This window comes from Corvus moneduloides, chromosome 27 (genome assembly GCF_009650955.1).
Source record: "Corvus moneduloides isolate bCorMon1 chromosome 27, bCorMon1.pri, whole genome shotgun sequence".
Lineage (NCBI taxonomy): Eukaryota > Metazoa > Chordata > Aves > Passeriformes > Corvidae > Corvus > Corvus moneduloides.
In genome coordinates this window covers 2,801,314-2,829,063 of record NC_045502.1, presented here as the reverse complement: position 1 = coordinate 2,829,063, position 27,750 = coordinate 2,801,314, and the positions used below count along the sequence as shown (strand labels likewise).

General features: G+C 49.8%; 1 protein-coding gene across 1 annotated transcript in view; it reads left to right on the top strand.

Moving 5' to 3' along the window:
• The first annotated feature begins 371 nt into the window (after positions 1–371).
• Positions 372–27,750, top strand: part of DOCK5 (dedicator of cytokinesis 5) — a 74,411-nt gene continuing 47,032 nt past the window's right edge. The window contains exons 1-6 of the mRNA XM_032091824.1: positions 372–691; positions 17,209–17,292; positions 22,793–22,833; positions 23,714–23,769; positions 24,544–24,640; positions 27,473–27,621. Coding sequence (XP_031947715.1) covers positions 649–691; positions 17,209–17,292; positions 22,793–22,833; positions 23,714–23,769; positions 24,544–24,640; positions 27,473–27,621 — 470 coding nt within the window. The 5' untranslated portion in view covers positions 372–648. The remainder of the gene's footprint in view (positions 692–17,208; positions 17,293–22,792; positions 22,834–23,713; positions 23,770–24,543; positions 24,641–27,472; positions 27,622–27,750) is intronic.

Sequence of the window (27,750 nt, the reverse complement as noted above, 5' to 3'; positions counted from 1 at the left end):
TGGGCATCCCTGGCAGCGCTGTCCCAACGCTCCTGGAGCTCTGGCAGCCTCGGGGCCGTGCCCATTCCCTGGGGAGCCTGGGCAGTGCCCGGCACCCTCTGGGGGAAGAACCTTTCCCTGCTCTCCAGCCTTGCCCTGGTCTCCACGCTGTGACTGACTCAGTGAAACCCTACACTCACAGTGACAGCGAGGCCATTTCCGCACGCTCACCCCCCAAACCTTTTAAGCAGCAACATCGAAACCACGAACCGCGTCTGCCCTGCGCGCCTCACCCGCGGCTCCGGCCGTGTCCGCTCCCAGGGCGGGGCCGTGCGGGGCAGGTGATGCCGGCGGGGCGGGGAGAGCCGCAACCTCCTCCTCCTCCTCTTCTTCCTTCTCTTTCTCCTCCTTCTCCTCCTCCTCCTCCTCCTCCCGCTCCTGCGCTCGGCGCGCCGGGGGCGGCTGCAAAGTTGGGCGTGTGCTGGGGAGTTTTTGGAGCGAGTTTTGGGGCAAGTTTGGGATCGCGTTTGGGAGCCAGGACCGGAGCATGGCTGAGCTGCCCGGGGCGCCCGGCCCGCGGCTCCAGCGCGGGGCTGCGGCGGGCGAGGGGCCGCGCTGAGCGAACCCCCCGAGCCCCCTGAGACCCCCGGGAGCCCCGAACCCGCCGGCATGGCCCGCTGGATCCCCACCAAGCGCGAGAAGTACGGGGTCGGTGAGTGAGTGCCAGCCGGGATGCTCCGGACCCGTGCGCCCTTTCCCTTCCCTTGCCTTCCCTTCTCTCCCACCCCATCCCATCCCCTCCCATCTTCTCCCTTCCTTTCCCTCCAGTTCCATCCCTTCCCGGAGCCTTCCCCGCGCTCCCCGCACCGCTCGGGCGGTTTCGTTCCCGGTCTGGGCATCGCTTTTCGGCTTCTTTCCCATTTCCAGTTCGCGCTGTGCCGCTCGCAGGTCCGGCAGTGTCCGCTCCCTGCACCCCTCGGGGTGGATGGAGGCGGTGGTGTGTGTCCAGCTCTGGCTTCCAGGAATCCCTCAAAGTTCAGGGCTGACTTTTGTAATTTTGCCTCTCCAGCGTGTTTTACACTGAAAAAAAAGCTCTAACACAGCAGAAAAGGTTTGTCTACTGCTGTGGATGGAAGGAGATGTGGTTGGGAAAGGATAAGGAGGGTGTCATGGGCAAACTGAGGGCTCTGGGTGTCTTTGTCAGGGGCTGGAAATCGTGATTTAGGGTGAGGGATGGGGAAAGCTTGACTGGACGTGGCCCAGGCCAGGCTGGACGGGGCTTGGAGCAGCCTGGGATAGTGGAAGGTGTCCCTGCCCGTGTCAGAAGTGAAACTGGATGAGCTGTAAGGTCCTTCCAGCCCAAATCATTCCCTGATTCTTTGACTGACACCTTGTACCCCCTGCCCTGCCCTCTGATTGAAAGGGTTTTGCTGAGCCTGGCTTACTTGTCTCTAACAGGAATAGAACAGTGGTGTTGCTGATAAAATTCTGCTTTGCTTGAGGGTGTAAAACCCACAGGTTTGAGGTTGCTTGTGAGAATCGGGCAGGGAACAATTGTCAGGAAGCCACTAATGACACACGGAGCTCATGATAATTTATTTTACTGGAGAGTGATCTTCTGTGCCGCTGGTGCTCAGCAGTGGACTTCTCAACGTGAGAAAAGATTACTGATTTCATGCTTGCAAAGTGTTCATTGCCCCAGCTCCCATGGGGGTGTTCAGCCTGCGAGGTTGAAGGTGAAAAAACCTCACCGTGCTCGATTTTCACAGCGAATTTGTGCTGGGTGACCCCTCCACCCCAGGGAGGCCTTGCAGGGAGGCAGCTCAGCTGCTCTCAGGACTGCGGCTGGAGCTGCAGAGACATTTCCCTCAGCACAGCCTTATCTGGTTTCTCCAGGTAACTGGCAGGGTGTGGAGTGTTGAGCACCCTGAACTTTGTTTCTTGTCTCGTGGGGAGCAGCCCGCACTGTTTATCCGTGGAAGTGCGTGCTCGGCCCGCTGAGAGTGCTGCGGGCAGCCGTAATTCCCAAACTTCGGTGGATAATCAGATAACCCATATCCTGCCGGGGCCATTGGCTGTGCTGGTGTTTTCTGAGCACACCTTGGAGCGAGGCTGTTCCACAGCCCAGAATGGCCTTGGGCAGCAGATGAATCAGAGGCACTCCTCTGGCTTCCTTTTATTTATTACCTTCCGGGGTGAGTTTCCGTGCTGGCCTCAGCCAGCTGCTCCCTGTGACAGCTCCTCTCCCAGGAAGGGCACTGGCTTGTGTGCAAGAGGGGTAGAGGGGAAAAAATGCCTCTTCCTGCGTGTTTCCACTCAAAAAGTGTGTGGTGGGATGTGCTCTGTGACTCCCGGGTGGTCAGCTGGGTGAAAAAGGTGCTTTTTGGGTGCACACAGACACCCAAGTGATACAGGGGCTGTCGTGCTGCAGCTCTGGGGTTTCATTTGCAGCCAGGGCTGATAAGGTTGACCTACAGGCAGTGACAGAATTATTCAGGCACTGCCTGGCTTTGTTTGACACACTTGCAATGGTAATTTTGTCAATTTGGTGTTTGCAGATTTGATGAGTTTCTTATCTGCAAGTGTGTCCCGTGCCGTGCTTGAGGGCCCCGTTCTCGCTGGTTTGGAGGATTGAGAGGGAGGCTTGAGCTGCTTGGGCTGGGACTGTGCCAGTGCTGAAGTGGCTGCAAGGAGGGGAATGCCCCGGTCTGTGCACGGTGGTGTCAGGTGGGACCTGTAAAGACACAACTTCTGTTCAGCGAGAAAAGACTGAGAGGAGATCTCCTCGATCCACATAAACCTCTCCAGAGGGTGTCAGGATGGTGCCAGACCCTACCCAGTGATGGCCATAAAACAAAACACAAGTTCCACCTCACCACGAGGAAGAACTTTTTCCATGGAGGTGGCAGAGCCCTGGAACAGCTCCAGGGAGGGCCTGGAGTCTCCCTCTGTGGTGACATCCCAAACCCACCTGGATGATTCCTGCTCCAGGTGACCCTGCCTGGGCAGCGGCTTGGACTGGATGAACTCCAGAGGTCCCTTCCACCCCTAAATATTCTGGGGTTCTATGAAAGGACGCCCAAATCATGGCTTTGGTGATCTCTGCTTTGGAAACTGCTGCAGAACTTCTTGGATTTATTTTAAACACTATCCTGGATGCCACGGCAATGGAGTGGGAAATTCCAGGAAGTCAGCAGTGTGATTCAGTGTCACTTGTCTGATTTCTGCCCTTCAGGAGGGTTTCTGTCCTGGGTTATATTGGACAGATCCATGGATTGTGAGTTCAAATGGGGTTTGCTGGGTTTCAGTTTTGTCCTGAACTGGTTAAAGCTGGGGAGGGCTCCCTTCCCACAGATGGCAAAGGACTGAGTTTGGAATGGCAGCAGGGAGTGCAAAACTGGGAATTGCACTGTTTTTAGGGAAGCAAACGTGAGAGACAGGCAGCTTGCGGCTCTTGCAGCTTCTCACTCGCAGTGAATTCTCAACCAAGCACCAGATGGGATTTGGGAAGGGACAGAAATGCTGTGGACCAGCTCCTGGGCAGCGTCTCCTCCCTGAGCAACAGGAGCTTCTGGGTCTTACAGAGCCCCCTTGCGACAGGCTTCACCTCGGATTTAGGACTGAAGGAGCGTCTTCTTGGGAAGCTGATCAGTTTTTGGGCCAGACTGAACAAAAGAACCTATTCTGCTCATGTGCTTCTCTCAAAAAGGAGTTGTCATTTGCAGAAATCCTTTCACAGAGACTCTTTTCAGTCAAAAAACCCTGTGCTCTGAGGGACAGAACACCTGAATGACTTCACAAGATTTTTAACTTTTATTATCTATTTGTTTTAAAATTAACTTCGAGCATAAGGAACCAATGATGTGATCACTTTCTTTTTCTGCTGGCAGTAACGTGGATTTGCACTGACTTTAGCTCCAGAGCTACACCTGGGTTGTAAAAGCAATTCTGTCATTGCTCAGCTGTTCCTCACTCTGCGGACTGAAGCCTGTTAATGGAATGAGAGAACCTGGAGTCCTAAATTAGTCTATAATAAATCCATTCTAAACAAGCAACCAGATCCCTTTTCCTGGCTCCTTCCTGCTGGAGTGGCCGAGTGCTGGGCCAGGGCAGGGAGCTGACCCAGCTCCAGAGCAGTTCAGGGGTGGCAGAGCTGGGTTTGTGTCCAGGGGGTTTCCAGGTGCCTGCAGTGATGATGGGTGTACTAGTTTGAAAACAAACCAGTGGGAGGCACTAAGTCAGAATAACAATTTAATGGCAATTAAAGAAAAGGGGAAAAAAAAAAAAAGGTAAAAGAAAACACTGTCAAAGTGACAGAGTCAAGGTACAACCTGACACCCTGTTAGGCAGGGTGGTGGTAGCAGTCTGGTAGAATGGTGGCTGCAGTCCTCTGAAGCAGTGATCCTGTAGTGAAACAGTCTGCTCTTCCTCAGGAAGTCCAGTGGTGGCTGTGTAGCTCCTGTCCTCTGGAAATCCAGTGGGAAGCCAGTGTCTCTGGTGTTCAGCCTCAGCTTATATCCACGATGGGATGCTTGGTTCCTCCCTCTGGGTGGAGCATCTCACAATGGGGTAACAAGTCATGAGGCAGAGTGTTGATTAGGCTCATTAACAGAAGATAGTCCGGAGGGAGTTATCTCTGAGTCAGGCGGCAGGACAATGATGGGCAATTAACAGCAAGATAGTCTGGGGGGAGGAGGCAAGGAAACACTGCCCCACCTGATTTTAACTGCTGATGGGGATGGTAACAGAATACACTGCAACCCAGGACAATGGGTCAGGCACACGAGGTTCTTGTGGAACCTCTGACTATGAACCAACATGATGTGAAGTGTTTCTTCATCCTGTGCAGCCTGAATGGAAAATGCACCAATTGTTTGGTGAATACACAAATCCGAACTTCCAGGATCAGGAATTAGTAACTCAGGTTTGGTTGGAAGAGCTCTGAGATGTGAAAACCAGAATAGTTTGAATGTTGGTGAAGGTGGTGGCTTGCACCTGGATGCACTGGCAGGGCTAGGGCGGATTCCATTGCCCTGAGGGAAGGGCTGGAGCTCTGTGCCAGGGGGGTTTCGGTTGGATTGTAGGAAGAGGCTCTTCCCCCAGGAAATGGGCACGGGCCGAGGCTGCCAGAGCTCCTCAAGGCTGCCAGAGCTCCAGGAGCGATTGGACACCACTGCCAGGGATGCACCGGGTGGGATTTTGGGGTGTCTGGGCAGGGACAGGGAGGGGGCTCTGATCCCTGTGGGTCCCTTCCAGCCCAGGACATTCCATGATTCCATGAACCTCATTTTTTGGGGCAGTGGGGCTGTTCCACAGATTTGTTGTAGTGGGACTGGAGGGGGGGACCTGGCAGATATCCTGCAATTACCAGGAATTCCCTGTGCCAGGTTTTGGTGGCCTCTCACACCCATGACACTCGTCCTGGCTGGCAGGAACAGAGCTCTGGGCTGCTTTTTTGGGAATAACCATTGAAGTCTTTCCTTTGTCAGATCCCACGAGGTGTTTGGGTTCCAGTCGGCTCCGTCACGGCTCAGGAATGGCAGCAATTCCTCAAACATGAGCCGGGGCCTGCCAGCCCCTGGGTGATGGATGGGAGCAGGGATGCAGGGGGTCAGGAGGGAGGGAGGTGCGGCAGGACCAGGTTTTCTCACTGATGGTTTGGTTTGTGGTGACTCCCGGTGTGCTGGGCCAGCAGCCCTGGCTCCCTGTCCCCATTCCAGGCATCTGCAGAGCTCTCTGCCCAGTCTGGGATCAAAGCACTCCCACAGTACCTGGAGTCAAATCGTGTCAAATTAGGGCAAAATTTGTATTTGTCTCAACTTGCTCCTTGCTTTTTCCCTGCTGTTCCTGTTCTGAGCTGGAATCATGTCCACTGTTGTGCCTCTGGCTCCTGGCAGGGGCTCCAGAAGGATGGAAAAGCCCCTTCCCCCCATTCCTGCTGCAGAACTGACCACCTCCCTTCCTATCGATGCAAACACTGCTCATTTCCCCTGCCTTTTGCTTTATAATGATTTAGGGCTAAAAATTGTCTGATGGCGATGCCAACAAAATTCCCAACAGGGAAAAGCAAAACCTTGGCATTGTTAACAGCAAAAAAGGGAATCTTCGCAGCAGATGACACTTCATTTCTGGTCTCGCTTCCCAGTTTTCATTGCTGCCTGCAGTTGATTTGATGTGAAATTTGGCTTGCTGCTTCTTGCTTCCACTGTCCTTTCTATTTTCTTTTTAATCCATATTAGCCAGGGCCTCTCTTCTCTTATTTTTGGAGATTTCTGCTCTGTTCTTTAAGTCATTCTGCGTGAAATTAGTCCTGTGGACTTCAAAGGCATCAGTGCCATGAACGAGACTTGTAAATGTTCCGTATCTTGCTCTTACTTTGAAAAGAAATATTTCCCCAAGTGTTTGTGACTTGTGGGTGCTTCAGTTCATGACCAGCATCCCCCTGGTGTTCAGGAGCTGTCCCACAGTTCATCTTTTTAACAATTAAATCCCTTCATGGGGCTCTGAAGGGGCATCTAGAACTGCTGGGTGCTTCTGGAGCTTGGGCTGAGCTCTCTCCTGCTGATTAAAATGTGGTTTAATTGTTCTGAGGTGTCAGGAGATCGTAAGAACCAGCTTCCCCCAGAGCTGGGTGTGGGACCAGGGCTGAATTTCACACCAATTCCTGATTATTCTGATGGTTCTTCCTCTGGCATGGGGGTTGTATTTGCCAACACAACTGAAAATGGGAGTTATGGGGAGGAAAAGCAAAATAAACACTGAGGAACGGAGAAAAACTTAAATATATTGGTCAAGAAACAGTGACTGTGTAATAATGTGTAACATTCTTTATCATAATGTGTAATACTCTTTATCATTCGAATGTTGAAAAATGCACACCCCTCCTACCTGCAAACTGATTGAAAATCTACATTTTTTGCTTTTCAGCTTGCACTTTACTTGACTGGTAGGACATTTCTCTCCACTACTGCTTTTAGGGAAAAAAAGCCCGATTTCTGCCATTAAAGACACAACCACGGCCAAGCTTAAAACCACCTCAGGCCAAAGCCATAAACACCGTTTAAAAAGCCATTTACCCCCTTGCTGCCAGAGCTGAGGGGATGTTTCAGGTCCAGTGCATTTAACTGCTGATGGAATGCCTGAAATCCTGGAATGCCTGAAATCCTGCAGTGAATTTGGGTGCCTTTGCCAGCAAACCTGTGCTAATAAAACCAGCCCATAAATACAAGTTACTGAACAGTTTCTGGGCTGGCAGTCCGTGGCTGCCTTCATAAAGTGATGACGCTGCAGAGTTTCAGTTGGAGCGGTTGCTAAAATGATAAAAAATGTCTTTTTGGTGCAGTACAGGCTGTTCTTCCCAGGGAGATCTCCCTGGGACTGAGGGGGAAGCACCAGGAAAGGATTCATTCCTCTGGCAGATGATGTCTGGCACATCATCACAGAGTGTAGCTAAACCCAGCAGTGGCTGTGCTGTGGGGAGGATCCTTTGCTCGCTGACACTGAATTTTGGGGGGTGTCAGCGAGCAAAGTGCAATCCAAGTGCCCCTCGTCCTGGGAAGTGCTGAACCTGAGCCAGAAGTTCATTAGGGTGCAGTGGAGATAACGATTCCTGCTCTTGGGAAGTTTGGAACTTTGATCCTCCATGGCAATAAAACCATTTGTGGCTTCAGCTCCAAAGTTCTGAGTGGCTCAGAATGTCACAAGCAACTCGTGGCCAGGTTTTTTTTTATTAAAAGTGATTTTTTTCCTGCTTTTTTAGCTTATTCCAGACCTGATTCTTGCAGCACTTCCATTCTCCTGCTCTGACAATGCCATGGGGGCTTCAAGCTGCAGAGAGATGGAGCTTGGTGTGAAGGAATAAAGTCGGGAAGGCTTCAGTGGTTAATTCTTCATCTCCTGGCATCTCAAGCAGTTTAATTAAAGCTTATTGCAAATTTAGGAGTTGTTTGTTCTTCATTCTTCATGACAACAAAGGGATCAATATTCTTGTTTGGCTTTTTCCTTCCGGTGTAAGGCCCCCCCCCCCCCCCCCCCCCCCGGCCAGCCAAGATTTCTGCTCCTCATTTTAATAGTATTCCATTTCTTGTTACCTGGGATAGATGGCAAGGGAAAAATGCCTTGGAATTCTCGTTTCTCTGGGAATGAGAAGCTGTGAACCAGTTTGTGCCGTGCCAGTTCAGTGACGGGGCTGTTCTGCAGACAGGGATCAGTGACCCACAGGCCATTCAGGGAGGGTGAATCTGACCCAAAGCCCACCCTGAGTGAGCAGGACTGGAGGTGCAGAATTTACATCCCGATGCTCTGCGTGTTAGAAATTCTCTTTGTGTGACCCCTGCCAGCTCCAGAGAGCTCCAGGGTTTCCATAAAGGCGTTTCCCAGCGGAGCTAAAAACTTCCTTGGCGCTGAACCTCAAATTTCTCCAAACTGCAAACTTTGCCCTTTCACCTCAGCTCTGGCAGCAGGGCTGGAAATGTGTTCATGGCTTTGGGCTGAGGTGGTTTTAAGCTTGGCTGGGGTTGTGCCCGGAATGGCAGAAGTTGGACTTTTTTCCCCTAAAAGCACGGATTGAGAGAAATGTCCTGAGTCAAGTAGAGTGCAAGTTGAAGATCAAAAAATACTGATTTTCAATCAAAGTTTACAGGAATTTGCAGTTTGGGCTGAGCCATGCTATGAATTCTTTCCTCAAACTGGAGCTGCTGTGTCGCCTCCCGAGCCCCTGGCTGGGAAGGGGAAGGTGTTGGAGCCCGTGGTACAAACTCCCAGCTGTGATTCAGGTGGGCTTTGTTGGCAGAGGGGGTTCCTCAGCTTCTGCCTGGGGTTGGTGTTGGTTGGTTGATGGTTGTGATGCCAGCAAGGGACAGCGCTGGGATTTTAACCCGGGGACCCTTCTGGGGAAGTTTAGCCCAGAGGCACAGTTGGACCCTGTGCCCAAATGTTTCACTCCTTAAACACCCCCAGCTCTGCCCCTCCCTGGCCCTGGAATGATGTGAAGCGCAGAGCTCGGGATGGGAGCGCTCCCAGCTCTGTGCAGTGGCACCTCCAAGTGTTCCTCCTCCTTCTTTGATGTTCTGCCCAGTGAGAACTGGGACAGTAATTTCAAGCCAGTGGCAATTCAGTTAATTCTTTTGAAAGTGCCACACGCTTTCAAGTTGGAAACAAGCTGAGTATCCAATTTATGGAGTGGTGGGGTCTTGCTTTTTTGAATTTGCCTGAAAATTTCATTGAAACAGTTATTTTTGTGCTTAAAGTATCCAAGCACAAATTGAACGTTTGGCTTGGAGGAAAAAAGGTAATTACAGAGTGACTTGGTGAAATCCAGTTGCAGTTGTGTGGGTGGTGCAAACAAACATCTGCATCTTCACTGGCCGTAAAAATGGAGATGAAATCAGAGGTTGCTTTTGTGGAAATGGATTTCAGAGCCCTGCTAGGGGTGTGCGGTTATTAAATCAGCGTTAGTGCCACAGTCCTGTGGGGTATAAGCCCCTTCTTGTGGAGGGGACAGCCCCAAGAACGGCTTTGTGTTCCAAGTCTCTTTCTCCAAAGGAACAAAGGAAAGCTGTAATATTTGAAGTGTGCTGAGCTGCAGTGATGCCAGTGGGCTGCGCTGAACACAAACCAGGTTCTGCCCCCTTGTTTATTCTGTGGTCACGTTGGGACAATTTCATGGGGTCGGGGCGATTACTTTACGGAACAGGACAATGTTTTAAAGTGTTTTTGGGAGAATACTGATCCTTCAGGCTGGATGTTGGTGCTGGGATCTCAAAGAGGCAGGACAAAGCTGCAGGGCTTGGAGGAGCAATAACATCAGCACCTTTAACCCTGACAGGATCCCTGGCAGGGATCACCAGACCTGGACCTCTGCAGACAGAGTTCACCAGACTCTGCAGCCATAAAAACTGTTAATGCTTAGGTTAAACTTCATTATTTATGAATAATGACGTTTCCTTTTCATATTTGGACACCGTTAGGGAGTTTCTGATCTCACTGGGAACAAAAGCTGGGACATTATCCCAAACCACAGCCTGGGGAATCGCAGGATCAGGGAACATCAAGTTGGAGGAGACCTCCAGGATCATCGGACCCAGCCTTTCCTGGCCAAACCTCGAAGAGCACCTTAAACAGATCCATCAAACCTGATAAATGTACAGAAGTGTGAAGGGAGGCCAGGCTGTTTTTCCAGGTGTGTCTCTGCAAAGGGGAGCATTTCCTGGTGTTCCAAGGGGACTGGAATTGCAGGTCTGGGTTTTTGGTTGGGTTTTTTTTCTGAAATCAAGCCCTAGATCTGGTTGGGTGCTGTAAATTCAGGAGCAGGTTGGCTCCTCCACCGGCAGCACTGATTTATTTCTCCTCTGGCTCACAGCACTCCCTCGTACTCCAGACAGAAGATGAGACGGCTCATGTAGATTAATTCCTTATCTGAGCTTAAAACCCCCAGGGGCCCTTTGGAGTGAAAATAATAAAGGAAATGGAGAGCCCAGTGGAGAAAATGACACAGCAGAAGGTTTGTGTGCGTGTTCCTTGGTGTAAAATAAACCTGAGTGTCTGGGAGGGTCAGAGCCCAGGAGCAGCTGAAGTTTGGCTCCTTCCACCCCAAGCACACTCAGAGAGATGAAACAGTTTGTGCTGGGCTGAAATTCGTGCTGGTCCCCAAATCTGGGTGTTTAGGGTGTATCTGTGTCCTGGGTGCAGTTTAGGTGCACTCTGAGAACTGAATAGTCTTTCTTTTTACACAGATACCGGGGTATGAACGCTTTGCAACAAATACTTGAGGGGAAGGTGACTGATGGGAATTCTGCAGACATGAAAACACGAATATGATCTTTTTTCCCTTATAATCAGGATGTCTCGTGCTTCAGTGGTTCTGAGTCATCTCAGTTTGCCTGATTTGGAACTGAGAAGCTCTAATTAAAATCCAGGGACTCGTTTGTCCGGAGCACTGTTGTGGGGCTGCCTGTGGGTTTGGGGGAGTTTAAAGCTGTAAGAGACCATGGGATCATCCCATGGGAGCCCTTGTGTAACCTTGAGAAAGCCTCCCCATTCCCATGGGCTGGGCTTGGGAAGTTGTTTTTCCTAAAGCAATCCTGGCTTTAGGAGATTAAACCATGGAGCCCAGGATCTGATCCAGCCTCTGATGGGGACAGAGACAGGATTAGCCCAAAGATGATGAGGGCATGGCTGAAACCCTTCCCTGCTCCCAGTTTGGGAATCCGTTTGGTTTGGGCAGGACAGAGTCTGCAAAACCTTCAATTATTTGCCTGTCTCACTCCAAGGTCATCTATTTTCAGAGGAAATCAGGGAAAACTTTCAGACTTTGATCAAGTGTGCATCAATTCCTCGTCCTTCGTGAGCAGGGGACACCCTCATTGGGGTTTGGTTCCTGGAATGGTCTGAGGTTGGAAGGGTTGGAAGCCTCTGGAGGGCAGAGGCTCTTCCTGCTTTTCTCCTGGTTCTCCAGAAAAAGGGATGAATAGAAAACCCAACAGTTACAGCATCCAGATAGCAAATTCATGTCACACCCTCCTGCAGAGGCAGGTGATGTCATTTCTGAGCCGATTTAATGCTCATTTTTGAGATAACCCAGTTTAAAATTGTTGAGTGTATTCCTTGTGTGGGGTCAGCCTGGACCAGCGAGTGCACAAGGTGTTAGAAGCCATAAACCCACAGAATTCCAGGGAGTTTAGGGTTGGAAAGAACCCTAAAGATCCTCTCATTCCATGGGCAGGAACAGTCCACCTGCAGCTCCTCAGAGGCTGGACTCTGCTGCCTAATGATGGCTGTTAATTGAAGCGTTTCCAGCTGCATAATCCTGTTAATTCTGGATTACTGACGTCCTGAATGCTCAGCACTCACTCAGAACTTCTGGAGCTGATCTGAATGGCAACGTCCACCATCCAGGAGGGGGAACTTTTTCATACCAGTGACTCAGTGTCCATATTTCCCAGTGCTGAACCATGAATTACTTTTTTTTTGTGAAGCAGAAGAAGTAGCCTGCCATCTAAATCTTAATTATGCTGCTCTCAGTTTGTCAGACACAAATTCCTGGGAAGTTACCAGAATGTTTTTGCTCCAAACATCAAAAAGGCTTTGTTCCTCTGAAGAATTAATTCCTTGGGCAGTTCCTTGTTTTTTCAATAAAGCCTCTGTTTTTTGGCTGGATCTTGGCACCGGGGACCATCCCAGGCTCCTCCAAGCAGGGCTGTCCTGCAGAAAGGCCATTCCTGGGTGCTGCAGCAGCAATCAAATCCCTCTGGTTCTGTGCAGTGGGGTTTGGTGTGGGGCTGAGGGGTGGGATGAGCTGCAGCCCGGTTCCTGCAGCAGCCCTGAATGGGATCCTTTGTTCCCGGAGCAGCCCCGGCCCTCTGCTCCCAGAGGGTGGCAGGGGGAGCAGGACGTGGCATTTGGACGGGGTTGTGTCTTTGTGGTGGGTGGGGCAGGGGGGTTCTGAGCCAAGTCAGAGATAATGGATCTTGCAGGGGCTCTGTTTTCCGGGCCAATAATCCACATTTCAAGTGCACTCATTGAGGAAAAGATTCCATTTCCTTCTGATTTGAGTTGCACAGAGATTGTGAGTGACAGTTCCTGCTTTGTTCTCTTTTCATTTTGGGGCCTTTTAGCTCAGCTTGGCTTTTAGGGCAGTCTTGAAAATGAGTTAACCTGTGGGAAAAATGGGTCTTGGAGTTAACAGAAACATGGAATCATGGAATGGTTGCGTTGGAAGAGACTTTACAGCTCATCCCATCCCACCCCTGCCATGGGCAGGGACGCTTCATCTATGCCAGGCTGCTCCCGCCTGGCCTTGGACACTTCCAGGGATGGGGCAGCTGCAGCTCCTCTGGGAATTCCATCCCTGACCACCCTCAGAGGGAGGAATTCCTTCCCAATATCCCAATCTCACCCTGCCCTGTGGCAGTTTGAAGCCATTCCCCCTGAAAATGCCACACCTGCCCCTGGTTCCACTGAACCCCAGCTCAGGCTCCATGAGCTGCTCACAAACCTCTTTTAAATTGAGGCTTCTCCTGGGCTCTTGCACAAAGTGAAGCTTTGTGGGTTTTTAAAGTGTGTTTGGGGTTTTTTATTTGCACTTTTTGTACTTCTTGTTTTGGCGTCGAGGCTCTGTTGTAAGTGCCACTGTCAGTGTTCCATGGCTCTGGAATGTGTGCAGGACTGGCCTGGTGTCCTGGGGGCTGTCAGTGTTCCATGGCTCTGGAATGTGTGCAGGACTGGCCTGGTGTCCTGGGGGCTGTCAGTGTTCCATGGCTCTGGAATGTGTGCAGGACTGGCCTGGTGTCCTGGGGGCTGTCAGTGTTCCATGGCTCTGGAATGTGTGCGGGACTGGCCTGGTGTCCTGGGGGCTGTCAGTGTTCCATGGCTCTGGAATGTGTGCGGGACTGGCCTGGTGTCCTGGGGGCTGTCAGTGTTCCATGGCTCTGGCATGTGTGCAGGACTGGCCTGGTGTCCTGGGGGCTGTCAGTGTTCCATGGCTCTGGCATGTGTGCAGGACTGGCCTGGTGTCCTGGGGGCTGTCAGTGTTCCATGGCTCTGGAATGTGTGCAGGACTGGCCTGGTGTCCTGGGGGCTGTCAGTGTTCCATGGCTCTGGAATGTGTGCAGGACTGGCCTGGTGTCCTGGGGGCTGTCAGTGTTCCATGGCTCTGGAATGTGTGCGGGACTGGCCTGGTGTCCTGGGGGCTGTCAGTGTTCCATGGCTCTGGAATGTGTGCGGGACTGGCCTGGTGTCCTGGGGGCTGTCAGTGTTCCATGGCTCTGGAATGTGTGCAGGACTGGCCTGGTGTCCTGGGGGCTGTCAGTGTTCCATGGCTCTGGAATGCGTGCAGGACTGGCCTGGTGTTGTGGGGGCAGTGACAGAACTGAACCTGCTCCATAGGTCACCATTCCAAGCCCTGGGGAGCCCAGGCTCTGCCAGGGTTCCTTTGCCACCCGTGCAGTCCCTGTTTGTGGGGTGACTCTGGAGCAGAGCATCCCCCATGGTTGTGCAATGCCCTCACAGTTCCTCCGCCGTCCCTTCCGAGGAATCACGCTCTGCCCTGGAGCACGAGAGCTGCTTGCTGCTTATCTTCACCTTCTGGCCCTGGCTGTGCCATAAAACCATCTGCTCATGGGATTAGCTGCTGCCCTTTCCAATCCTGATGGATTCCATAGGCTGGGTGCACGTGGAAAACACATTTCCTCACCCTTTGAACCAAACTGGAGCACTAAACCAAGCACGACGATGCACTGCCTCCAGTTGTGTTCGAAGAAATGATCATTTAACAAACCAAGGCTCGTGTTTTCCACCTCTACCTCTTTATTTGGATTAAATTTCCTCAATTTTAGCGCTGCTTTTCATCCAGGATGATAAAAGGAGCAGGATCAACACTCTGAAGTGAATTTCAAAGGACAAAATCACAGCTGAAGTTTAGCTCGAAGCAAAAAGACTTAACTTCAGATATTGCTGCAAATTTGAATACAAAAGTCTCTGTATTATTTTTCCTTCTTCCTCTCTCGCTGCTCTGTCAGGATTTAAGCGAAGGGGTTCTATTTTTCCATGCCCATGTTTGTGATGTGAAGCTTCCTTTTCCTTTCAAGTCAGAGAGAGGTCACGGAGGGGGCTCAGCAGCACAAATCCCTGCAGATGGGATGGGTTTGGGACAGCGCTGACTTCCAGCAGCAGGAAGCATCACTTGCAGCCAGGGAAAATATGCCAGCAATTTGTCTTTTCTAATCTTGTACAGAACCGTCAGGGAGGAGGTTCTTCCACAGACAGTGACCCTCTGCTCTGGCTTAGTTCAGTCTGGCAAGGCAAGGAACGACAAAATTGACCTTTTTTTGTTTGGTTGGTTGGGTTTTTTTTTGTTTGGTTTTGGTTTTTTTGATGTGGGAGTTCCTCCAGGCTGCACATGCTGCAGGTTGGGATGTGAAACCTGCCTGGTGGAGCAGGGAAGGGGAAGGGAAGGGGAGGGCAGGGTTTCGTTCTGTCTTGCAGCTGCTGTGATCTGCAGGAAGGGGAAGGGAACTGCTGGGTCCTCCCTGGTGCTCTTTGGGCTGAATTCACTCTGTGTTCCAGCAGAAAGGCCAGGCCTGTGTCCACCCACCTTTCCCTGGGCAGCAATTTATGGGAAAAATGCAGCGTGGTGTTTGTATAATGAGTGGTTGTCCCAGAAAAAGCCGGGGCGTGCAGGAATCGCGTGTGGGAATCCCTGCGGCACCACACGGACCCGGGGCACCAGTCCAGAGGGGAACTTGGGGATGCTCCAGGGCTGGAGCCTCTCTGGAGCTGGGCTGGGAGAGCTGGGAATGTTCACCTGGAGAAGGGAAGGCTCCAGGGAGAGCTCCGAGCCCCTTGCAGGGCCTAAAGGGGCTCCAGGAGAGCTGGAGAGGGACTGGGGACAGGGGATGGAGGGACAGGACCCAGGGAATGGCTTCCCACTGCCAGAGGGCAGGGCTGGATGGGATATTGGGAAGGAATTCCTGGCTGGGAGGGTGGGGAGGGGCTGGGATGGAATTCCCAGAGCAGCTGTGGCTGCCCCTGGATCCCTGGCAGTGCCCAATGCCGGGTTGGAGCAGCCTGGGACAGCGGGAGGTGTTCCCTGGGCATGGCAGGGCTGGCACTGGGTGGGCCCAGACCATTCCAGGCTTCACATCCACGTTCAGCTTTGGCCAGGAACGTTATCCAGATTTTTCTGTTGGAATGGGAATGGAATTTTTACTTCTGCACCAGTTCTGGGGTCTTTAAGGTGTCTGAGCTGCACACCCAGCTCAGCAATCAGCCTTTAAAATCCTGATTTACAGCCCCTTTGTGGGGAGGGAGAGGAAAGCGGGTGTGGAAGCAGCTCTTAGGAGCAGAAATGCAGTAAAATTCCTGTAATCCTGTGGAAATCATGGATTCAGTGCACTGTCCATGTGTCTGCGGCATAAATTGGGGCCACTGGGAGTGAACCCTGCCCTGCAGCACAGGAAGATGTCTCTGCCTGGGATCAGGGATCCTGCAGGGATTCTCACCCCTGGCCTGCTTGTTGGGATATTTTTAGCAACAATGTTTTGAAGAAAGCTCCGATCTGGGAGTGAATTTCCGGCGTGGTGCAACCCCCAGGCTGTGCTGGAGCCTGGCCAGGAGCAAAGCACCTCATCCCCACGGAAATGGGAGGCATTTCATGGGAATTTCCTGGCAGAAGAGCTCTGGTTTTTATTTATTTATTTACTGATTTGATTTCCAGTCCAGAGCTCCTCAAACACAAACCTTGGGAAGTCTGAAGAATTCCCCCCTGAAAATGTTTGGGTGATTTTTTTGCTTTCTTAAAAACAAACGTGGTGCTTATTCACCAATAAATTTGCTCAGGCAACAGCTTTGGATACATAAATATGGGGATTTTGTGTGTGAGATTTCACTGCTGCATTTAGGATGCGATCTGTTCTTAAATCAGTGTTTTAAATAAATCAGCTGGTCTGGGTTTGATCTGCTCTGGCTTTGCTGATCAATTCCTGGAACCACAGCCAAGCATTTCACTGATTTTATGTCTTTTTACTCAGTTTGAAAGCAAATTCAATTTCAGCTTTTTCCTCTGGTCCCCGGGGAGGGCTCTGCTCTGCCCAGAGAAACTCCAGCAAGTCCCAGGGAAAAGGCACTTCAGGAGTGTGAGCTCCTGCACTTAATCCTATTCCCCCTGGAAATCCCATAAGCATCCAGTTTAACTTTGTCTTTGGGAGGGATTAAATTTGCCGAGAATCCCAGGTTTTGGTGTTAAAATTGCTTCTTGGCTGGGCAGAGCCTTTAGCAGCAACAAGTGTGATTTGGGGTTGAAATCAGCGTGTTTTAGTCTGGAATTGGGTGGGTTTTGACGCCCCATTTCTGATGCTTTCTGATGCTGGAGTTACTCCTGTGAAACACAAAAAAATGGTGATTGTGGAACTGATCTGCCTGAGGTGGGGGTGACCTCTGTGGGCAGGATTTTGGCAAAGTGGGAATGTGCAGCTGCTCCAGAAGGTGTCACAGGCCTGTCTGGAAGGTAAAAACCCACCTTTGTTGTCTGTTAATAATATTTCTTCATGATAAAATCTGGAAATAGGGAATAATAATAGATGTAAATGATGTCCTTTTCCAGTGTATTCCAAACCCAGGGTGACTTAATCACTTTATTCCTTTTCCCGAACCCTCCCCTGCCTCTGGAGAGCCTATTCCCAAACCTGATTCCCTCATGGCTCTGTTTTTCCCCTTTTTCTCCTCATTTTTCAGCCATCTACAACTACGAGGCCGCGCAGGACGTGGAGCTGTCCCTGCAGGTGGGGGACACCGTTCACATCCTGGAGATGTATGAAGGTAGGTGCAGCTCTCAGGGGGGTTTGAGAGGAAAATAGGAACAAATCAAGTTTATTTTTCACATTTTAGATCTGTATTTTCAACTTCTGATATGCCCCAAAGCACAAATTTGGCGTATAGTGGTTGCTGCAGCCCCTTAATTTTTAAAATAGTGTTAAAAATGCAGAAATGCAGAGGATTTCTCATCTCTGTGCTGTTCCAGGCAGGGTTTATCGAGGTGAGGTTTCACCAATATCTCAAGGCAGCACTAAAAGAGAAAGAACCATTTGATTCTGGCTGTTCACTGCTATTTTCAGCCCACACCTCTTTGCTTTGGCTCCTCTTTGGGCCACACCAGGCACTTGTGCTCATGGGGTGAACTGATCCCACTGGAAAATAAGAATAATAATTAAAAATAAATTCTTTTAACCTGAGTTAGTTTTTGATCTAAGTGGGTGACAGAAAAGGAGAGGGAAGGGCTGATTGTTTCAAAAGTTGTGTTGTTTTGAGCTGTAATATCACATACTGGCATTCAATGTTCTTAAAATGCTCCAGTTATGGGGCTTCCATGCCCTTTTTAGACTTTTTTCCCGATCCTTTACTGGGACATTTTTCATAATACCTTAATGTAAACCACAAAGAAAACAGAATTCTTATTTTAAAGATTAAAATGGTACTTGAGTGTTTCAAATCTCCGTATCAAATTTGACTCTTTGACAAAGATTTCAATCTTAGGGCTGGAACAGAGCCATTTAATCACTTTAAGGAATGTTCTGGTCACTGCTTCCCTCTCCAAAACTTAAAGTAGAAATCCAATTATTTTCACAAGCAGCATCGATTTGAAGGAAGATTCCGTGCCCAGGATCAGCGCTGGGAGCAGGGAGCTGCTGCTTCAGCAATTTGTTCTTGGCCAGTTGTTCCCTTTGCATCCTCTGGACCTGGCAGCAGCTCCCAGTCCAGGGAGATTCTGTCGTGGCTTTACCCTGTGGTGGGGGGAGAGGGGGAAAAGGGAAATATCACTGTGGAAAGTGCTGATTTATGACCTGGTTCTGCAAAAAGACCCAGGGGAGAGGATAGAAAACTCCCTTGGGAAGAGGAGGCACATTGTACTTCCCAAAATTTGTGGGGGATTTGCTTCTTTCTCGCTGTATTTTATTTTTTTATCACTGTTTAACCCTATTTCTTGTAATCAGCTCAGCAGAGGCGGAATAGGGAATGAGTACATAAATTGCATTCCTTAGGTTTTTTTTTTTTGGCCTGAAATATCCCAGTTTGGAGCTTTGTCAGGAGAAAATTGCCTGTGAACAGTTTGGGAAAGACGTGAATGTTTTCATACGTGAGGGGGAAAGTGGTTGTTCTCATGTGCTGAGCCATCAGTGGGGAACAGAAATCTGTGACCGAGGCACCTCGGAATTCCTGCAGGGCACCAAAAATCTCTTTTCCCAGAAAGAGCAGCCAGAAATCCGGGCCAGACAGTTGTGAGTGTACAGGAGAAGATGCACAGATGGTGACTCTGCTGTGGGTCTGCCCTAATTCCCCATAAATTCACCTCAAACCCTCCCAACTCTGATATTCTGTCTGCCTGGGAGGAACTTCTCGCGTCTTCCCCAGTCTCTTTTTCCGGAGATCGGCTCTCAGCTATGTTCCCAGCTCTCTGTGGGTCTGGTTTTGAGGATAAATGTTCTCACAGGAAGCTTTTTCTGCTCCTTTTCATGCTAATGCTGCCTGCTCACCAATAGAGCTGATAAAAACGGGTTTTGTTCTCTAATCACTGCTCTTATCTGGATACACAAACCTCGACTTAGGAAGAGTTTCCATGTCACCAGGGCGGTGGCTCTGTGGAAGGAATGGCTGGAGATGCCCTGTGGAGTCATTTTCTGGGGCTGGGAGAAGCCTCATGAAGTCATTTTGGGGGCTGGGAAATGCCCTATAAAGTGATTTTTTTGGGGGGCTGGGAGATGCCCTGTGGAGTCATTTTTTGGGGCTGGAAGACGCCCTGTGAAATAATTTTTTGGGTTTGGGAGGTGTCCTGTGGAGTCATTTTTGGGGGGCTGGGAGATGCCCCGTGGAGCCATTTTTTGGGTCACTGTCAGTTATCCCTGGCTGAGGGCATTCCGTAGGCTGTCAGTGACATTCCTTAGGGAATTCAGGGGAGTTCTAGGATTGTCCGGGGGCTCTCATGTGGAGGTAGCAGCCCCTGGGAGCACCTTGGTGTCATTCCCCAGCTCGGGGTGCTCAGGAGCATCTCCCACGAGTCCCCACAGCGTCCCCAGGGCTGTTCCTTCCCGGCCCTCCGGAGCATCCCTGCCTTTCCCCGTTTGCAGCAGCAGCAGTGGGTTTCTCAGCCAGGTGTCACGCGTGGAGCTCTTTGTGCTCGGGGATTTGGCTCTGCCGGCTCTGCACGGATCCAAGTGCACAGTTCCCTGTGGGGAGGTGGCAATCCCGGGGCTCTGCTGGGATGTGGTGTTAGCAGTAAATGTTATCGAGCTCCCGGGGCTGGGAGACGCGGCACTGATAGAGCCGAGCTGCTGCAGGAGCTGGGTGAGAGGCAGAGGCAATAAAGGGAATTTTGGGTGCACTTTGGGGCAGCTGTGGGCTGCACAAACCTCTCCTGAGGTGGCTCCCAAACCCTCCGGGCAGTCCCTGCAGTCGGGAGCTGCTCCTGGGCTGCCTCTCAGTGCCAGGAAACCCCTCCGAGTTGCACAATCCTCGCTCGGGTGTGCTGCCACACAGCAGCCTCTTGCAAAGGCTGGGATCACAAAATATCCTGAGGGGAAGTGACCCCCAGGGATCCTCCGGGCCAAGCCCTGGCCCTGCACTCACACCCCAAAATCCCACCCAGATTTGGGTGAGGCTCTGGCACTGCCCTTCTGTCAGTTAAGTTCTGTTTTCCCCTGTTCTGAGCGCACTTTGCCTCATGTTTTCCAAGCCCCAGTTGGGCTGATGCAGTTGGGGTGGATGCTGAGTGCACCAGAGGAGATAAGGGGGTGATAACCCAGGGGGTGATAACACAGAGGGTGATGAATTTTTCTTCCCTGCAGCTCCCCTGTGCCAGGGATCCATCAGGGGGTGACACCCCTGGAAATGCAGCTCCAGCTTGGACAAAGGACATAGGGAAGGACAGAGGGAAACCACAGGCTGAGGAGTTTGAACTGAAGGTTCCAAATATTCCCAGCACAAGCTGATGTCCATGGAATCATGGAATGGTTTGGGTTGGAAGGGACTTTAAAATCATCCAGTGCCACCCCCTCCCATGGGCAGGGACACCTTCTCCTGTCCCAGGTTGCTCCAGTGTGGCCTTGGACACGTCCAGGGATGGAAAACCTTTCAGGGATGCTTCTCTGTGCCAGACACAATCTGTGTAGGGACACCTGAGAGCTCTCAGATCTTTTCTTGGATCGCTTTCTCTTTAAAGCAAATACAGCCAAACCCTCTGCAGAGCCCAGGGCTGTTTGTTCAGGTCTCACACTGCAGAGCACATTTTACTCTCTGTGTCCGCAGAAGGGCACGAGGTGTTTGTACAAAATTTCTCCTTCCTCTGATAACAAGACGGGCAGTGCCTGCTCCTCTGCCTGCCAAGGATTCAGCGCTCTGCATGTGCTGCAGAATCCAAGAAAAGAAGGGAAACTTGCTGTCTCCAGGATTTTGGAGGCTGCTCCAGCACAGGGAGTCTGTCCTTGAGCAGGGAGCTGGGAGGACACTTGGCTGTTGAGGGGAATCTCTCCTAATCCACAGGATTTATCATTATTATCATTAACTGTAGTATTTCAGGGAAGCTGTGGGAAAAGCCGTGCTGTGGGTGGAAGGAATGTGTGCTCACTGACCCCTGGCAGTGTCTGCTTCTGCTGGAAAGGAGTTTACCTTGAATTGGTTCCTGCTTTCAGCCATCGCTGTGCAGGGTGAAGCAATGCCCTGAGTGTGCTGTGGGACAGGACAGGGCCCCGAGGAGGAGGAACAAGGACCCTGTGGTCCAGCACGTGCCTTGGGCTTGCGTCACCGGGGAGGACTTATCATCGTTTGAGTATTTTCCTTAGATTTTCCTTTTCCATACTGCATAAAATCCATGTAATGCAAGGTAAAATTGAGGACCTGGTCCGTTAAAAAAACCCCAACAAAACAACAGCCCCAGATTTTTCGATACCGCCTTGCAAGTCTGCTTTTTTGTGTGTTTTCACTCAGATTTCAGTCTGAATGTTGTAGCAGCTGAAATTTTCCCTGTCATCATCAACTGGAAAACCTTTTCTCCATTTTTAGCCCATCTCTGCTTGGGGAAACCACTCAAATACTTAAACATTCTCTTGTTCCTCTGAAAATTTAAGCAGACTTGGGGTTTTTTTAAGAAGAAATCATGTAATTAATCGACCACTGCCCAAAGATTGATGTTCCTGTTAAAGTGATGGATCAAGTTATTGAAAATGGGAGCAGAATTCTGATAAAAGTCGCACGAGGTGCTTGCAGGAACAGCTTTGCATAATCAGGCCCAACATGCTTTTATGCAATGATTGCAAAATATTTTACAGGAATGGGGGCAATGCCAAGGGGCCCTCTGAAACAGGAGGAAGTTGTGCTGTCGAAGGGCTGAATGTGTCAAATGGGATTGGAATCACTCCTGATAAATTCCATGAGCTCTGTATCCCACCCTGAGTAATTTGTGCTTTCCTGTTCAATTAATGACAACTTGGATAAAAATAGAACCTAAATCTGCTCATCCCTAATCCAGGACCTCATCCATTGCTCCATGAGCAATGGGTAATCTTGTTTTCCTCCTGTGGAGAGAAATGGAATTTCTTCTTTCCTCCGAACTTATTACTGGATTATTGGAGGTTGTGTGGCTGAGGTTCCTCTAGAGAAAGAGGGACAGAACTGCACTCCAGAAAATAAATAAATGGCAAAACACGACCACATGCATGTAAGAATCCTCAATAAAATACAAATTAAACCATTCTAAGCTCTGATTTATGGTCGAGGAGTGTCAGACCATGGTTCCCTATGGAAACTTCTTTGATAAATACAGCAATATGGGGGGAACGACCACAAAACCACAAAAAAAAAATTTGAAAACAAACCCAAAGAAACCAGCCTCCCCTCCTCTCTTCTGTGCCTGATTATTCCCTTAAAGCTCTTTGCCTTCTTGATGCTGCCACTCAGCTGGACATAATCTCCTTGGAGGGGCTTTAATGTCCCTCCCAACCCAACCCATTCCATGGAAATCCTCGTTAAACCCCAGGTGCCGAAGAGAGGAGAAATGTTGTCTCAGTGACATTTGCCCCTGAGGCCTGGGCATCACAATTATTACTTTTATCTTACAGTTTTTAGCTCTTGCCAAGGTAATATTGATAAACAGGATTTGTGCCAGGGCAGGGAGCTCAGCTCCTGCAAACTGAGGTGTCTTCACAGGAGTGGGTCCCAAATGAGAAGATCAATGAATTGATGCTGTAGAAAGGTGGTGAGAATTACAATTTGTATTTAATTGCTGTCAGCAGGGAATAGTTAAATAAAATATCTGTGTTTGCTTTGCCAGGCTGGTACCGAGGATACACACTGCGAAATAAATCCAAGAAGGTACGACCTCACTTTTGGGTGACTCTAAATTTTAATCTCACGCCTTTCCAGACCCCATCTGGTGCTGACAACTGCTGTATTTCTTGTCTTGACATCACACAGGACTCCTGGGCACTGTGTTCTTTCCTCTGACAGAAATAAATGGCCTTGAGCTGAAGGTTCAGAGCCGTGAGTTGGGTATTCCTCCACTGGAAGCACAAGGAATGCAGTTGGAACTTTCAAAATTAACTGTTCCCATTTCCATACATGAGTTTATTGCTTTATTATGATGCTCTTGGACCTGTGCACATCCAGCATTAGTTATATTTAATGGGAATATCAGAGTTTTGACTGGAAAGTATTCCAGAATTACACATCCCTGGGCCTGAGCCAAGCTGCTCAAAAAGCTGCTTGGGCTGGAAGCTGCCTGGAAATCCAGGTTTCCCTAGGAATGCTGGCTCCTCTCTTGTGGTAGCATCCTCACAGCCTCTGTTTTCAGGGATAGAGAGGAGTGAAAAGCGAACAGAAAAGGATTCCAGCATTCCTGGAAGGTTTCTCTGTAACAACAAAAATTTGAGCATTTCTGCAGTTTCCGGTGGTGGGAGCTTTGCTAGGGAGCACAGGGTAGCCTGACAGAGGACTCCAGCAACACGCCGTGGCAATGACTGTGAATTTTCAGGGATTTTCAGCATTTCCTGCAGGAAGATGAGGGTTGTTAGGGCAAAACGAGGAATCAGCTTCTCTGAGTTGGCAGTATGGAACCTGCTGCTCCTCCCTGTCCTTTTTTCCTGGCATACTGGGACATTTCTCACTCCTTTCCCCTGCTTTGTATTAAATATATTCTTGTCACGTCCTATCCCACGGCAGGATTGATTTATTTCATTTCTCTCTGTATTTTTAGGGCATTTTCCCAGAAACTTATATCCATTTAAAAGAGGCCATCGTGAAGGACCGGGGGTAGGTTGGCACTTCTTTGGCAGCAAAACCGAGGGAATTTCATTCCATTTAAACCCCAAAATAACCAATTTAAGTAGCTGTCGTTGTCACAAACATGGGGTGTACCTCCTGTGCTGGACTAGAGCTGCATAAATTCATTTTCAGAGCACTGACAAACCGGAGCAGTTGGGAGTAGGGGAGCAGGAGATGATTTGCAGAATGAAATGTCTCTGCTGGACAAGTCAGTAGTGGGGAGGGTCAGTCCAGCTCCTCTGGGGTCTCCTGCAAGTCATAACAGACTCCTGCTCGCAGCCAAGGCCCAGCAGGAGCGTGGATTCCTTCCTGTCTTGGAAAACACTGGAGGAAATGACTCCTCCTTGGATTCCTCGAGCTGGGTCTGTGCTCGTTAAGTGAGAGCAAAACAGCGGCTGCAAAGGAAGGAACTTTATAAAACACTTCTTTTTTTAACTTCTATTTTCAAGTGACTGTTACTGTTGCTAGTGGGGGTTCTTCCAAACTTAATTTCTGTCTCTTTATCCTGATTTTGGGATGGATCCACTGGGAATAACAGGAGTGAAAGGAGCTTGAAGCATTTTGCATTAAAAATGAATGATGAATGTGGATGTGTGTGTTGAGAACAACTTAAGGGTCTTGACATCATGTGTGAGTGAATTGTGTGAAAATCAACCCCTCTGGTATTTCCATTTATATATTTATAAGAAAAGGGTGTTTTCTGTTAAGTTTTAACTCTGAGTGTGAAACCTTTCTCTGATTTTCTCCTTTTTCTCTCTCCAGGCAACACGAAACAGTGATTCCCAGTGAGCTGCCCCTTGGCCAGGAGCTCACCTCCACGCTGAGAGAGTGGGCAGTGATCTGGCACAAGCTGTACGTGGTGAGTTCTCCTCAGGGGTTGATGTTTTTCCCAGGTGAGCTGAGCTGAGCCGGGCTCTGTGCAGGGCACTCTGTGCCTCTGGATGGTGCAGAACCAAATGGTAAAATGGGGCTTGAGAGGGGCTCAGAGTGTTCTGCTGGCAGGTGTGGGATCACAGGACTGAGGTGGGGTTCCCTGGGCTCAGAGAGCTGTGGGTGGCAGCCAGGGACTGGCACAGGTCACACTGGCACCATGTCAGGGCGGGGTGGGAGTCACAGCTCACCTGGAAAATCCAGGCTCTGGCTTTGCCTGTCCTGTGTTAGCCCTGTGTGAGGGCAGGAAAACCCAGCTGGGCACAGAACTGTGGAGTTTGGGCCCAGCTTTAGGCAGGGCTGAGCTCTGCTGTGCCAGGAATGCTGTAGGTATCTCATGGACTGGCTGATCCCTACCCGGAGTGTCCTGGGCCCAAACAGGGAGCAGGCAAAGGGAGAGAATCGGGGATGTGTTGTGGGGGGAGATGCAACTTGTCAAAAGCCACATCATGGAATGTCCTGGGACCATCAATCCAGCCCCTGGCCCTGCACAGACACCCCAACAACCCCACCCTGGGCATCCCTGGCAGCGCTGTCCCCACGCTCCTGGAGCTCTGGCAGCCTCGGGGCCGTGCCCATTCCCTGGGGAGCCTGGGCAGCGCCCAGCAGCCTCGGGGGGAAGAACCTTTCCCTAAAATCCAAGCTGACCCTCCCTGGCCCAGCTCCAGCCCTTCACTAGGTCCTGTCCCTGTCCCAGAGCAGGAGCTGCCTCACAGAAGGATTTTCTTGGCTGCTCCAAGGCCTCCCATGTCTGGAGCTCTCAGTGTCCTAAAGGAGCTCTCGTGTCCTAAATCCCTGACCACAGGAGTCACCTCAGCAGTGTCACAAGCCGAGGCCCTGCAGAGATATGGGGATTTTCCTCCAGTAGGTGCTCCTTGCTCAAAGAAATGAGCCCACAGTGAGTTGCCTTATTTTAAAGGTGATTAAGGCAAATTAAAAAGTCAAACTTGATTTTTCTTCAAGCGGTAATGAGTTCAGCCTGTGTAGAATGGGCTCCAGTACTTTAATTAAGAAGAGAGAGTTTAAATGAGCTCTAATCACTCAGTGCACCCAGAGCAAATTTTCCTATTGGAAATTTCACCAGGCCACAAATACGTTGTGTTTGTGTGCCATGAAACCACAAGAATTTGTTCCACCCTCTCAATTTAATGAGAAGCTCTACGTGATGGTATTACTATGTAAAAATAGAGTTTTGTTCCCGACATTTTTTGTTTCTGAGTAACTTTCAGATCCCAGCCTCAGAATCTGTTTTTTTAATGAGCAGAAGTCTTTCATGTTCCTGTGCTTAACCAATATAAGTCTTAAAATAGGTTTGGAAAATGTTGTGGTTTAAAATGGATTTGAGTTTATTTTATTTTCCCTGCAGTACGTAATAAAAGAACTTTAAAAGAAGCTAAAGGAGGAAGGAGGCATTTGAGGAGAAAAAGGAAACATGAGGGGATTTTTTATTTTGGCAGCATTTCATTTCACTTCTTTAATTTCTGCGGGTTTCATTGCAGCATTGGCTTTATCTCCACTGCAAAATAAATATAAAAATGGGGAGAGTTTTTAATTGCTTTAGTTAATAGGAATTAGCTGTGGAGATAACTCAGGTCAAATTGAGGTCTGCTCTGAAAATTCACACAAATTGCCTTCTCTTGTAGGTATTTTTATGAAAGAACATGTTTTTTCTTTGTTTATTAAATACATCTCTGATATCCTTTCTATGCAGCTAAAAACTCAAGTAGCCCCTGTCAGCACCTTGGTGTTCACCCAGATCAAAGGGAAGGTTGTTGTTGATCCCTTTAAGTGTGGGGGAAATAGGAGTGATTTCTATAATTCATGTTGGGATGAGAATGGGGAAATAACTGAAACTGGCTTCTCTTTGTGCTGTGGGGGAGCAGGGGGGGTTTGCAGTTCACCATTAACAGCTCCAGAGCCCAGTGAGCACCAGCAAAGGGCCACTGGCTGGGGGGAGATGGGCCCCAAACCCTCCCCACAGCATTTTAGAGCTGAACGACCTCATCCTGTCCCAGTAATGCCAAATTTGTGGCACTTCCCTGTGAAAAGAGTCAGAATCCTCCCAGGAACTGCCTCACAGTGGTGGCAGAGAGGGGGTGAGGCCTGGGCTCCCTTTTAATGGTTTAAATTACTTACCTGAAACATCTAAAAGCTTATTTACTTCCCTGAGCACATATTGCCACAAGCAGGGTGGGTTTCCTCACATCCACGTTGGATTACAGCCCTCGAGCTTGGAGGTGCAGGAACAAGGTGTGTGGATGGGACTGATTTTGTGAGGGTGCAACCAGGAAAGGGCCTGGGAAGTATTTTCATTGGTTAGAGATGATAACAGAAGGGATGGCCGGAGGGAACTCTTCACCAAGCAGGTTTTGATGTCTTGTTCAGAGTCCTAGAACACAGTTGTGATCGTTTAACATCATTTCTCTGTCCCTTTTATAAAAAAACCTCCATTGGAGCAGTCTGGAAGTGCTGGAAAGCACCAGAGGCCTATTTTTAGTGGGTGAGGTTTTTCTGAAATAATGTCCCAGTGAAAGGTGAAGCCCTTAAAGACACTTAAAGATCTTAAAGGCACTTAAACCTTGGCAGTGCCAAGTGCTGCAGAATTTACTGCATGGGCCTGATCTTGTGGTGTCATAAAGGGCCAGGTATTTTTAGTTGAATAAAACTCATGTGGTTCTGGAGCTGCACACATTTCGGAAGGGTTGCTGAGCTGAGGTTTCCAGGTTTGCCTTGCTTAAAATTGCCTCTTTTTTGCCTGCAGAACAACAAGACCACTCAGTTCAGGCACGTGCAGCAGCTCACCTACAGCCTGATAGAGTGGAGATCCCAAATCCTCTCCGGGACCCTGCCCAAGGATGAACTGGCTGAGCTCAAGAAGAAAGTCACTGCCAAGATTGACTATGGCAACAGGTGAGCTCCAAACTGTGCCTGGAAGGCAGGGGAGAGTCCCAAACCCCACGAGAGGCTCTTAATGCAAAACTAGGCACTGAATTAGGCTTAAATTTTTCCTTGGAAAGGGTGAAATGGCTGCTTTGAGTC